The 14,670-nt window shown below is 33.9% G+C and overlaps 1 protein-coding gene across 7 annotated transcripts in view; it reads left to right on the top strand.

Annotated features, from left to right (window-relative positions):
• Nucleotides 1-6,950, top strand: part of LOC111064148 — a 37,227-nt gene extending 30,277 nt beyond the window's left edge. For 4 of the 7 annotated variants that reach the window (XM_039421363.1, XM_039421362.1, XM_039421364.1 and 1 more), the window contains exons 4-6: nt 3,761-3,892; nt 4,882-4,955; nt 6,390-6,645. In XM_039421363.1, coding sequence (XP_039277297.1) covers nt 3,761-3,892; nt 4,882-4,955; nt 6,390-6,543 — 360 coding nt within the window. In that variant the 3' untranslated portion in view covers nt 6,544-6,645. Of the gene's footprint in view, nt 1-3,760; nt 3,893-4,881; nt 4,956-5,173; nt 5,282-6,389 lie in introns of those variants that run through there. The other 3 variants (XM_039421365.1, XM_039421367.1, XM_039421366.1) reach the window with 3 other exon arrangements.
• Nucleotides 6,951-14,670: the final 7,720 nt, after the last annotated feature.

Genomic DNA, 14,670 nt, shown 5'->3' with positions numbered 1-14,670 from the left:
TGAGTTATTTTTGGTAATAATTTCTATTGGAATATGAGATTGAGTGCACTCAACAATAAATTCTCCATATTTCGACCGAATTTCACTCATGATGCATGATTTTGAACCACCTTGACTAGCTGAAAAGAATGAGATCCGAGCATTGTGTCAAAAGTTATGAGTGTTTGAAATTTTGATCCTTGAGGTGTCCTTATGCGCGCCTCTCCTCTAGGAAATACTGAAATGAAGTGCATCTAACGTGTGATTCTCATAGAACATAATCTCATGAACGTATATCATTGTGCGAAATATCAATGTGACTACAATATTTAGTTCGTGATTATGGTTGAAGCTAAAAATTAGGTGTTTTTCACAATACAAGGAGCATTGTTGTCAGGTGTAACTGGAAATCTATATGAGATAGAGAGCTCCTCCTGATCTCAGATTGTAGAGCACAAAAATACGCCCAGAGGGATTTTGAATTATACAACTAAATGGTAACAATCGGAAGATATTGTTGATCTAAAATTAAAATTCATCAAAGTTGATTTTTTCTTCAAATTTCACTCATTTTTGAAAAATTAAAAATCAGTACTCATTAGACATAGAGAGTTCCGAATGATCTCATTCTATTAAGAATTTTTAATCTAAAAAATTTGGCGAGAGCCAAATTTCACTGTCCGATTAACGGATTTGGCGGAAATTGCTGAAAACTGGAAAATCAACCGAAATACGAGGTTTTCGGGCCACTCTGTATCTATCACAAGGAAAATTTGGCATGAAAAGATTGGTTCTGGACCTCTCTCATTTGTATCCAAATGATGCACAAAGTGGGTGAAGTCCGAGAACGGCTTAATATCTCATACACAAAGGTAATTTGACGGTGGGTGTGATTGGGGATCCTACTAAAATTGAAAATACTACTTTACTATGACTTCAAAAATCTGGTCCGCCATATTGAATGCATCTTTGTTTTTGAAATAGGAAGGTGGTCATGAGATACATGATTTCGATACGAAATTTCAAGAAAAAATCAATGGCGAAACGGCATATCGATATCTCAAACCGTTTCAAAGATATTCACATTATTAATCAGTACGGCTTTCAAAGCAGAAAGGGGAAAAAAGTATGAGAAAGTTTTATCTCATAAAAAATGTGATTTCAAGGTGGGTGCGATTGGGGATCCTACTCACATTGAAAATAATACTTTACTATGACCTCAAAAATCTGGTCCGCCATCTTGGATCCGGCATATTGAATGCAACTTCATTTTCTTAAATATAGGAAGGTGGTCATACTATACATGATTTCAATACGGAATTTTAAGGCAAAAACGACGTAAACCGCACATCGATATCTCAAATCGTTTCGAAGATATTCACATTTTAAATCAATACCATGCAAATCAGAAATGAAATAGATAAGTGGTATTGAAAACTGTGTGTCTGCATACTTTAAGGATATGTGAATATCTTCGAAACGGTTTGAGATATTGATGTGCAGTTTTCGTCATTCAGTTTGTCTTGAAATTCCTTATCGAAATCATGTATCACATGACCACCTTCCCATTTAAAAAAGTAAAGTTGCATTCAAAATGGCGGATCGAAGATGGCAGATCAGATTTTTAAAGTCAAATTAAAGTAGTATTTTCAATTTGAGTAGGATCCCCAAACACACCCACCTTGAAAACACATTTTTTATGAGATACTAAGCCGTTCTCAAACGTATTCTTCCCTTTCTGCTTTGAATAGTACTGATTAATAATGGTAATATCTTCGAAACGGTTTGAGATATCAATATGCGGTTTCCGCCATTTATTTTTTCTTGAAATTTCGTATCGAAATCATGTACCACATGACTACCTTCCCATTAAAAAAAAACAAAGTTGCATTCAATATGGCGGATCCAAGATGGCGGACCAGATTTTTGAAGTCATAGTAAAGTAGTATTTTCAATTTTAGTAGGATCCCAACCACACCCACTGTCAAATTACCTGTGTTTATGAGATATTAAGCCGTTCTCGGACTTTTCACCCACTCGATCTGTATAAAAAAATCATAACTACAACATACAGAATGTTTCAGAAGTAGTGTCGAACATTTTAGGGTATTGTTCCTGGATGATAGGAGACTACAAATGTCATATTTCAAATGTCCAAAATTCAGCGGTTATCCTTATAGTTGCCATTTTGTTTTTTCACTTAGGAATTTTTATCTTAAAAACGAAACGTATTGATCAAAAATTTGGCATGAATTTTTATGCTAAAAAGACTTAACTTTAAAAAACAAAATAAAACATTTTCGATGTAAATTTTCAAAATGGCGTCCATTTAAAATTGTTGATGGAAAATTTCACGAAAACATTTCACTTTACAGGAAATTTACAAGAGACAAAAAAGTTAGCAATTTTTATCAAAATTTCAAGGATACCTTATTCATCACGATTGGTCAAAGGATAACAGAGAAATTAATTCTTTTCGTACTGCATGCATGACCACTTTTCACCATTTAAACATCATTATTCAATTTTCAATTCCAATTGTATTTAAGATGAAGGTTTGAAACTCAGTATGGCTCCATATGGCCATACAGCTAATTTTACAATGTTTTTCAGATGATCTTGTTTGTCTTGTGCATGCATGCATTACGAAAAGAATTAATTTCTCTGTTATTCTTTGACCAATCTTTATAAATAAAATAAAATATCCTTGAAACTTTGATAACACTTGCTAACTTTTTTGTCTCTTGTAAATTTCCTGTAAAATGAACGGTTTTCGTGAAATTTGCCATAACACTACATTTAACGCTAAACCACGTTCACTTATATATGTTTGCATTTATCAAAATGATTTTCATATGGGGTTTAAATGGATAACTGACATTTATCCCGTTTAAACCAAGTAAGCTATATGGGCCTTAGTTTTTTTGTCATTCACCTTTGTAGTTTCGCTAATAAATCTATTGTTTAGGTATATTTAAACAGTTTTTTACTGAAATTGCATATTAAAACAAATGAATCAAAATTGTATCCATGACTATAAATCGTTTGGGTCAAAATTGGTCTATTCTGTCTTCCAGCGATACCGTAGTTGGCAAGTTCAGGTTATTGTAGATTGTAAAGCTGCGTTTACAGCAAATTTATCAACAAAATGTTTATTTTTCAGTACTTATAGGTTCTATTGGATTGAACATAACTTATCATACACATTATGTGCATATTTGTTTGTCAAACTCCGTTTAATCTAATAGGAGAGAAAAATAAACATCAATATAAGTATAATGACTTTTGTGTAAACGCAGCTTAAGGCCCGCCGCAAAGTAGTCCCACGCTAATCCACGAAAGCAACCCACGCCGTGGCATGTTTTGTAAATCAATGCTATAGAATTATTCATAATCAATCACACAAGTGGACAAGCTGACAAGTGGATTATTCATTGCATGTATTTTTATCATTATACAGATGTCTGGAGAAGCCTAGCAATGCTTTACAAAACATCCCAAGGCGTGGGTTGCTTTCGTGGATTAGCGTGGGTCTATTTTGCGGCGGGCCTAAGAGTAGCTTTGCCCATAAGCCCGGCAAATATCTTCTATTAAAATAAGAAAGTAAATTCAATATAGGTAATATCAATATAATCTCAAGATTTACACCAGACTCGATATGATGTAACTTCTTTTTCACCTATTCCCGAAAACTCACATAACGCTAACTACATTTTTAACAAAATGATTTTTGCACTAGTTTGAAATAATTTTTTTTTTATGTAATTTTCCATTTTTTCAGGGTGATTGTCCCTTGTTAAACGAAGCATATGGTACCGAGCACATATGTTACGACTGTGTGTATAAATTAGATGAAGTATGTAAATTCTATACGAATATTGAGAAATGTGAATTACCTACTACTATAAAGACGGTATGTTTAAAATTTATTATATTCTAAAATTTCAATAATAATTATTGTTTTATTGAGTTAAAAAAATGGGAATAATAGTATGCAAGTAATCAATCATAATAATTACTTTCTACTTTTAGTACTTTTATTTCGCAGTTTAGTCCAATGCTCGGCGGTAGATCATGCAGAGTGTCAAAAGAATGGGTTTTCAAACTTCAATGAAATGCTTTCATATAACAGGATGCATTGCAAAAATGTTTTACACATTTTATAAAAATTATAGTAAACCCAGATTTCAAATTTTTAGTGTTCATATTTTTGAACGTTTGATTTTTGTGAAATTTTAAGAAATGGCACCATAACTTTATTCAGACTGGCTCATCAACGATCCAAATTCTGGAGAAAATAAGTTTTGGATCAATTCTGTTGTTTCTTTCCCAATTATTTTATTAATTGTGTACATGTGTAAATAAAATAATAAATATATAATGGAATGATAAATAGAGAAGTGTGAGCTGTGAATGCATTCATTCAGAAACCAGTGGTTCCATTGTTGCTTAAATTGCTGTAGCCATGCAAAATGATTTGAAATTAATTTAAACAAGTTATGCATTTGCGAATCCATGATATCTATTGAACTTGTTCATAATGTTATAATACCATAAAGAGTAAAATTAAGACATTCCATCAATAAATAAATTTGAAAATAAGTTGATAACCTCCGTCTGAAAATAATAATGAGAGTTTACCTTCTGCCAAAAGTTGATAATATTTTCTTATTCAACTAGAGTAAGGTAGTAAATTTTATTTAAATACACATGAATTATACTATAAGTATATTTGGTGTGTTTGTCTGTGAGTTAATATAGAATGAAAAAGAAGAATGATCCTCTCACTGTCATCCATCTGAACATCCACACGCAAGATTTAAGCTCATGTGGGCTCATGAGCCGTATTTTTATTTTTCTTGAATGACCCAAATTGAATACTGTGATTTTTATTTAATCTAGGAAATAATAGTCAAGGAAGAGCCAATAGAAGAAGAAGAAGAAAGAAAAGAAGAAACCCCTAACATGGAGAATTAGTAAGTTCATCTCAACATCCAAGTACCATTAAATTGTGGAACACTATTTTGAAATGTGTATAAATATTTATTCAAAATATCTTTCAAATTCGTGAAATACATTTATTCCCTAATTTTACAAATCCAATTGTATCGGCTTCGCGCTCCAATGTGTTATACCGTATTTTTATTTTTCTTGAATGACCCAAATTGAATACTGTGATTTCTATTTAATCTAGGAAATAATAGTCAAGGAAGAGCCAATAGAAGAAGAAGAAGAAGAAAGAAAAGAAGAAACCCCTAACATTCTAACATTAACCCCTAACCCCTAACATTCTCAACTTTATCCGAGTCTAATAATTCACACAGGCATATTCTTTATGACTTCTACAGGCTCGACATTTCCAATATATTGTTATAGTAATTCAAAGCTTTGCAGAAATTGTATGTCACTACTTCAACCTTCCACTTTTGAGTCTTAAAGAAAGCCTGTGGCTGTAAGTGTACTTTTCAATAGTAAAAGTCTCTTCTATTAATAACTGTCAGATAGCACAGCAGTCCCATAAAATCCCACGACTCCGGCCTAGCTAGCTTCACCTAGAATTTCTATGGTACAAGTGTTCACACTTGGCCTTTATCAGAATCAATTTACAAACAGTTTTAAACAAATAAATTCCAAACATAAAATTTAGGTATATTAAATATAGTTTTATATTCAATATAGTAATTTCCTATCCCTTCACATTGATCTTTAAAATTCGAATCTGAAGCAATGGAATAGTAGAATTTTTGTTTTATCTTTGATAAATTTTGAAAATAGCCTATTAAAATATCTTAAACACATTTTTTTCATTTTCTTTTTTTTGTAGCAGCGAAACTAGTGTCCTTCATAAACATTCATCTTTAATGGCGTCAAAAATATATCTTCACCAGAAGGGCAAATGCAAGATGCAAGCAGTGCATCGATTATGCAAAATGTGCAAGAATTGCACTGGCTGACGTTCGACACTTCAAAAAAGTTTTAATGAAAGACGTGCAACATTTACAAGATCTATTTCCCATTTTCCCACTTGAGAAGTATGTGTTTTTAGTTTTTACCACCTATTTTGACTATTTACCACCCATTTTGAGTGCGTGCAGACAGCGACCGCCCAATGACTGATTGATTGCTTCCCCTGCAAGACCCTCCTCTGGATTGAACAACTGAAAATTAACTCTCAGTGACCAATTCATCAGTATTTTCGTCGTAAAACTTGCCTGTAATAAATCTTGTAATTTTTCGAATTGTGGTTTTTGTAATTTGTAAAGCCGAAAAGCCAAGTTCAGCAGTGTAAAGTTTAGATTCTCTGGTGATTCTTATATATGTGCGCTCAAATTATAAGTGTATTTATTCTCAAAATTACTATTCTCCATAAAAATGTTGCAATAAGGCTTTTTTGTTGTTTTTCTCTGCAGTGTAACAAGCATGCTCGGGGAACCTTCAAAGTCATCAGAACTGTGTGAACACCACAAGGCCGGAAGGGCAGATGCAAGCTGCAAGCATTGCATCGATTACGCCAAATCTGTGACAGTTGAGGTCACAGACCTTCGTTATTTCAAGAAAATGTAATTTTCAGTAACAGTGTACATTTCTAGTAATTATTCATTATATAAGGGATTTTGGGGCGAGTATAAACTAGAAATTGTAATATATATATATATATATATATATATATATATATATATACGAGTTCCTCATAATAAACTATTATTTCTAATACATAAATATTATCTTCAAATAATTTTTTTATATTTTTTTATTATTTTCAAATAGACCTAATATTTGTTTATTAGAAATAATAGTTCATTTTAAAAACTTGAAAATGGAGTAAACATCCGAAACCTGGTTGTTCTATTATTTTGCTATTTTATATTAAACCTCTTTTCAACTAACAAATTAAGAAGTTCAGGTGAGGAAATTCTTGCAGATGTACTATTGGTTTCACTCTATAAGGAATAAAAAGATATTGAAAATCATTCACCATCCTTCAGCTTGACTGTTTCATCATATTTGTCTTCAATAACTCTTTTCAATTGAAAAATCGTTCAAAGCATTTAAACATGAGAAAATCTGTCAATTCATCTATTGATTTAAGCAGACAAATGTAACTACAAGAGCCCAATGTATTCATGATTTATGACATTTCATTCGTAATCAAGAAGCGGTAGAGTAAACATCATAGTCAGCGGAGGAGCCTACTAGTCAAATAGTAACATTGTGTTTATTAGTTGGAAAGTGGGTCGATGCTGATTGGCTTTAGTGATTCATACAACGCATGAAATCACCAATGAAGGCACCATATGGATTGATTTCGGAGTTCCAGGAAGCGGACCAATTATTTACGTGGACCAGTCTACAACCGTGGTCGTGGACGAATCTACAACCCAGCAAGTGGATCACGCTTCAACCCGGACAAGGAAGGAGGAAGCTTCAGCAACAAACAAAGGTATTATGGAGTCCACGTATAAGCTATTTCATGATGAATTTTCAAAGGATTTTAAAAAGGAGCTAGATGAATGGGTAGAAGTCGAATACGAAAGAAGGAAAGTTTTGAGGGAAAATTTTGATAGGTTTATCACAATTACAAATAAGCTTGCGGAAACTACTATAAAATTGGAAACACGATCAATTAATATCTCCCAGCTCGTGGCAAGTTTAGGAAATTCTAACAACGGAATTCAGGAATCATTAAAGAAATTGAATAAAACAGTGGAAACAATTAAAACCAATGAGAAAAAACCAACTTTTGCGGATGTAGTTCAATTGCCAAGAGCCTCAAAAACCACCAATGTAGAAGAAAATAGGCCAAGAACAAGGAAACTGCAACCCCAAGAGCACATTAAAACCAGTTGAAAATGAAGTAGGGAACAGTAAGTGCATTAGGAATGTGCTTAGGGATACTATGAAAGAGAAAGATAGCATCAGAGTGAAAAAGACTGTGAATGTAAGAGGAGGGGGATTAATGATAGTGCTAAACTCAGAAGAAGATAAGAAGAAAATAGTGGAATCGGAAAGCGTTAAAAAAGCCTAAAAATAAGTGAACCACACAACAAGAAACTTAGAGTAATCATCTATGATGTACCAACGGAATTGAATAATGAAGAACTTGCTGAAGTGATATACAATAAGAATTTTGGCGATTCCGACTTGGAAAAATCCCAGTTCCTCAAGGGGTGTAAACCTCTTTTCAAAGTAGGACCTAAGAATAAGGAAGTGGTACATTGGATAATTGAGTGCGAGCCTGAAATAAGAAGAGTCTCAATTAACAGGAAACGTGTTTTTGTAGATTTAACATCTTGTAGACTCAATGATTTTATTTCTGTTCAGAGATGTTTCAAATGTCAGAGCTTTGGGCATGTGACAAAATTTTGCAAAAAAGAGAAAGATATATGTGAACATTGAGGAGGGTCATAGTATTAAAAACTGCCCCAACACAACCAAGCAACCAGTTTGTCACAATTGCTTGAAACTTAAGAAGCCAACAGTTCATAAAGTCGGCGATCCAAAATGTCCCTGTAACCAGAAAGCATTGCAACAACTTATTGAAAAACGAATTATGGGATTGTTTGAAAGAAAAGTTAATAAACAATCCTTAACAATTGGAATTGATTTCTTTGGAACAATGGCTGATTTATCATGCATTGATTTAATAAGTTTGGTATTGTCTACAAACAATATCAAAATTGTATTTTATTATAGAGGAATAAATCACTGAAAGTTTTTGGGCATTCAGCCGAAATATTAAATAGAAAATTTTGCCCATCAGGATACCTACCAGAAGAATCTTCAATTCAAGAATTCATTAACAGTATGATAGAGCTGAGAAACCTCTTGAGAAAATATGATATCACAAATGCTTCAATATACAAAGATATTTTCGTGAATATTACAAAGAAAAACTTGCTTAGTTCCTATTCCCATTTACTAGACATTAGGCTCAATGAAATGAATATTTATGATAATGTTTTGAGGAGATTTCTATGGTCATCTGAAACAAAGTATAGAATGGGTTATTGTTTGAAGAAAGAAGGAACGAACCTACGTGCCATTCAACGACGAAACGAATAAATTCTGCACACAAGAGAGATATATAATTGTGAGTCGAGATACCCAGCTCATGCTGAATGGTGAATTATATGAAAAGATATCTACAGTTTATGTTCCCAATTTCAAAAACTCCTGAGATAAAATGTATAGATGGTGTGCCAGGATGTGGAAAAACATACACTATCTTTAATGAACACAAACCAGGAATTGATTTAGTTTTGTGTCAAGAGCAGGCATCAATGATGTGAGAGATGCCGTTATTAAAAAATATGGTGAGAGGAGCTGTAGAGGTTTAATCAGATCGGATTTAAGTACGGTTTCATCATTTATCTTAAATGGAACTATAATAAGAAGAAGTATGATCGTGTCTTCATAGATGAGGCAGTACTAATGCATGCGGGGTACATAGGATTTATAGCAGCACTGTCAGGATCATCCGAAATTGTGCTACTGGGTGATTCAAAGCAGATTCCTTACATCGAGAGGAGCAAAATAAGAGTTAGATGGTCTCATCCTTCCGTCTTTTGCAAGCCAACCAACAAGGTCTCAGTGACTCGAAGATGCCCAATCGACGTGTGCTGTGCACTCTCCAAGTTTTATGGACAAATTGTCACAACGAGCCGTGTCATTCGGTCAATTAGGAGATGTCATTTCAATCATGAATTTCCTACAATTGAACCAGAAACGCTTGTACTAACTTACACGCAAAACGAGAAAAAAAGGATTCAGGACATGTTGACCTGGAAGTTGGATGAAACAATAAAAATACACACAGTACATGAAGCTCAAGGCCTTACTTATAAGTACGTTGTTCTCGTGCGGATGAATAAGAAGCAAATGGACATCTATAACAGTGTAATTCATGCGATTGTAGCGCTAAGCAGACAAACTCATGGCTTCTGCTACCTGACAGCGGTGATGAACGATCTGATGTCGTCAATAACAAAAAATGTTATGGAGGGTGAGGATGCATATATCAAGAGATGGCACGAAGGAATGTTGATCAACCTGCAGGGAGGAATGCATCTAAACAACACAAATCATGAACAATAATGATATTTTATATGTTGCAAATGATGTGGATGGAATGGATGTAATACAGGACAGTTTGGTTGAAGATGCACAAAAACTCCATGATGCACTTGAAAACTGTGACCTAACTGATTTTCAGTCTCAATATCAGAAGTATTAATAAGAATTTCGATGATCTGATGATTCAACTACAGGATATGTCTTATGATTTTGATGTGATTATATTAACAGAGTGTTGGATTAAAAATGATCATATTCCAAAAGAGTTGAAGGGGTACAATAATGTTTACTCGTCAAACAACCGTAATCAGAATGATGGAGTCGTAGTATACACGAAAAACGTTCTAAATGTACTGTCAGCCGAGTTGAATATTAGACAGGCAAATGTTCTTCACCTACAATTACAAACTACTAAGGAAAAATTCAACATATTAGCAATTTATAGATCTCCATCGAACTACAATATAACAGAGTTTTTAGAGGATTTAGAAAATGTTCTCAATAGTTTGCGAGGACAGTTAATAATATGCGCAGGAGACTTCAACATTAATACGATGCTACCTAATCAACATCAACAACTCGACGGATATCTTGATTTATTGAGCGAACAGTGCTTGAAGATCTGCATCAAACAAGCCACCAGGGTAACAACAGAGACATCAACATGCTTGGATCACATATTAACAAACTCCAAAAAACAGATATATCCAATAATATATCACTCTAGCATCACAGATCATTTTATCACCGTTTTGGGTCTACAAAGATGTCCGGGAGCAAGTAACAGAGCGAATCTTCATGAAACCAATTCCACAAACCGAAAAACAATTAATTTAGTTGGTCTAAGAACATGTCTAGCAGAGGAGCACTGGGAGGGGGTTCTTGAAAGTAATGATACAGATATGGGCTACGAAAAATTTATAGAAATTTTACAACACCACATGGATAATAACTCTCATCAGTACAGACCCAAAAAGAAAATTAAGATCATCAAACCTTGGATTACGAGAAGGCTTGTCTTATCCATTAGAAAAAGGAGTCTTCTGAATAAAAAGAGGAAATTACAACCAGAAAATCAAGAACTAGCAGCCCATTACCGTCTCTACAGGAATACGCTGACGTCGCTTATCCATAGTTCAAAAGAAGATTACTTTTAGAATAAATTCAATGAAGCAGAAAATAACATCAATAAAACTTGGGAGATCATAAAGGATGCCACTGATTCAAACCGAGAGAAGACAGATCAATTGAATGCTGTAAAAATAGGAAATAATGTTGTAACACTGAAAGAGAATCCTTATTTATTACTGAATTTCATTAATGAATACTTTGTTAGTATAGAAGAAAACATGGCCAAGGAAATATCAGATAGTTTAGGTAAGAATATAAGTGATATTGTAAATAGTTATAAGCCGAATGTAAGAGTACCCAATTCTATGATTTTTCTACCCATAATTGAGCAAGAAATAATTATTGAAGCTATAAACTCTTTAAAAAACAGTAGTGCGCCGGGTCTTGTTGGTTTTGATAATAGAATTTTAAAAGGCATTAGAGAATTAAGGTTCATGTCTTCAATTTCAGTCTATTAACTGGAACATTTCCTAAAGCAATGAAATTAATTTGTGTCAGACCTATCCATAAGGGAGGTGATGAGCTAATTTTAAGTAACTATAGGCCTATATCACTAATATGTAACTTATCAAAAATACTGGAAAAGTAAGTGAAAGTTTGGTTGATGAGCTATCTGGAAAAGTATGATATAATTTCTCCAAACCAATTTGGTTTTCGTAAGGGAATAAGTACGAAATCAGCAGTTCTGGAGTTGTCAAAATTGGTTATCCATAACCTAGAGGAAAAAATAAGTGTTTAGCTGTATTTTTGGATCTGGCTAAGGCCTTTGACTCTGTGTCACTTGATTAATTACTTAAAAAACTTGAAGCAATAGGAATAATAAATACAACTCTGGAATGGTTCAAATCCTACCTTAGCAACCGTCAGCAGAGAACAAAAGTTGGAAGTCACATGAGTGCAGAAGGATCCATGGAATTTGGAATTCCTCAAGGAACAGTTTTGGGCCCAATTTTATATCTTATATTTGCAAATGAGTTGTGCTCCATTCGAATCGGAGGTAGGGTAATAGTATTTGCAGATGACACGGCCCTGCTTTTCCAGGGTAGAAACTGGGATGAGGTATTTCAAACAGCGGAAACAGAACTCTCCAGGGTCACCACATGGATGGGGATCAACCTATTAACATTAAATGCAAGAAAAACAAATTTCTTAACCTTTTCTATAACTGATAGGACCAAATCATCAAAGTCATCAATGAAGCTCCATTATTGTAAAGGGGAGAATCGAAACTGTGATTTTCCTCTCATTAAGCGCTCTGACAGTGTTAAATATCTAGGTATAATTGTAGATGATCGATTGAAATGGGATGAGCATATATCGTACACAACTGAGAAAATAAGAAAGCTCATTATTTTATAAGTTCTACCAGTTTCGTCATATAATTAGTAAAGATATGATTAAAATAGTATATTTCTCACTTGTGGAGTCACTTTTGAGATATGGACTGTTGATTTGGGGTGCAACAAATTATAACTTGATAGATTCAATTTTTAAAGCTCAGAAACGTATTCTATGACAAACAGTAACAACCGTTTTCCAACAAGTGAATTGTTCACCGAAAGCAGAGTTCTCAGCGTCAGTTATATCATAGAGAAACAATAGTGTAAATAGATATCTCATGGTGTAGGGCATTTATGTCGCAACTTTTACTGTTATCTCAAGCCGATTACTGTCGATTATTGACGATTTTTATTGTTTTGACCGGGTAAGAGTGTATGAACGGCACAGTATGAGAGACTACCAGCGTCATAAAGCTTCACAGGAAAGAACTACGTGGACTATCAGCTTGAGATAACAGTAAAAGTTGCGACATAAACGACCACCAGGGGCTCATCGCATTGTACGCACTCCAAAAAATGTGGAAAGAGTTCGGCAAGCCATACTCCGTAGTCCTAATCGATCTGCTAGGAGACATTCTTCTGAACTGAACATCAGTGATCGGTCAGTAAGGCGTATTTTACATAAATATCTAGGATTTCATCCCTACAAAATGGCCATGGTTCAACAATTGAATCCTGGCGATTATGTAAAGCGACTGAATTTTGCTCGAGAAATGGAGGCCATATTTGACCAAAATGAAAACATCATTTTGTTTACGACAGATGAAGCACATTTTCATTTGAATGGTACCGTTAATCAGCAGAACTATCGTTATTGGTCAGATGAAAATCCAAAATTAATGCATGAGAGACCATTACACAGTCCCAAGGTGACAGTTTGGTGTGCTGTGAGCAGTATATTTGTTATTGGTCCATACTTTTTTGAAGACGACAACGGGACCACTGTAACTGTAACCTCAGAACGTTATAGACAGATGTTCACTGAATTCTTCCTTCCTGAATTAAGAAGGAAACGTATTCCTATCCGCAAGTATGGTTTCAGCAGGACGGGGCGACTGCTCACACAGCAAGAAATTCAATGAAAGCAATTCGGGCTGTTTTTCGTGGTCGCATCATTTCTCGGTTTGGTGACATTGATTGGTCTCCTCGTTCTCCAGACCTGTCCATGTGCGACTACTTGTGGGGTTTCCTGAAGTCACGTGTTTACCAGCATAAACCACGTACACTTCAAGAACTAAAGGGAGCAATTCGTGAGGAAGTCGAACAAATTGGCAGGGCAATGTTAGAAAGAGTACAATCCAACTTCCGAGAGCGGCTTGTAAAGTGCATTGCTGAAAACGGCCGTCACCTGTCAGATATTGTTTTCAAACATTAATTTTCTAAAATTGTAAAATAATGTGAATATTGTTCTGTAAATAAATGTTTTTTTATGCATAGGTAACGACATATTACTTTTTTGAAAACCGTTCATCCTTTCTGCCGCACCTTGTATTACACTCAATTACCACTTGTAACGAATAATATTGAGTTATTTAAGAAAATTTGGAACCATTCTAGCAACACAAACTCGTAAATCACCACATTGTCTAACTAGAATATATATAGAATAAACTACTGACTTCTTTTTATTCTACCTTTAATAACAAACCTTTATAGCTAAAATTACTAATTACATTTTTTATACATGTTTTAGAAAAGAATATTATGATCACCTCGACACATATTATTATAGTGGGGTATCATAATTAGAACTAAGTTTAGTATTAGCAATTTTGTATGTATACTATTACAACTATGTATATGTTTTGTCAATAAACTCCTCTGGTTGCAATTCATTGGAAATCAGAGAAATTATTATTATTATTATTATTCAATTATCAATTTCATTCAAATGAGAAATAAGATTTTGCTATCCTTTGATAATATCGTCCATTCTAGGAAATCAAAGGAAAAAAGTTCATATTTCTGATGCATAACTCGTTCATTCACAAGATAATCTCTACTCATTTCTCTCCACCAGTTCTCGAAAACTCTCACAAAGCTCTCATATCACTGATAATCAATGACATTTCTTATCGATCTATTCGATCAATTAAATAACTGTATTTAAAAAGTTCTAATGCAACTATAAGTGGGAACTATTTTC

This window comes from Nilaparvata lugens, chromosome 2 (genome assembly GCF_014356525.2).
Source record: "Nilaparvata lugens isolate BPH chromosome 2, ASM1435652v1, whole genome shotgun sequence".
Lineage (NCBI taxonomy): Eukaryota > Metazoa > Arthropoda > Insecta > Hemiptera > Delphacidae > Nilaparvata > Nilaparvata lugens.
This window is presented reverse-complemented; position numbering and strand designations above follow the sequence as displayed.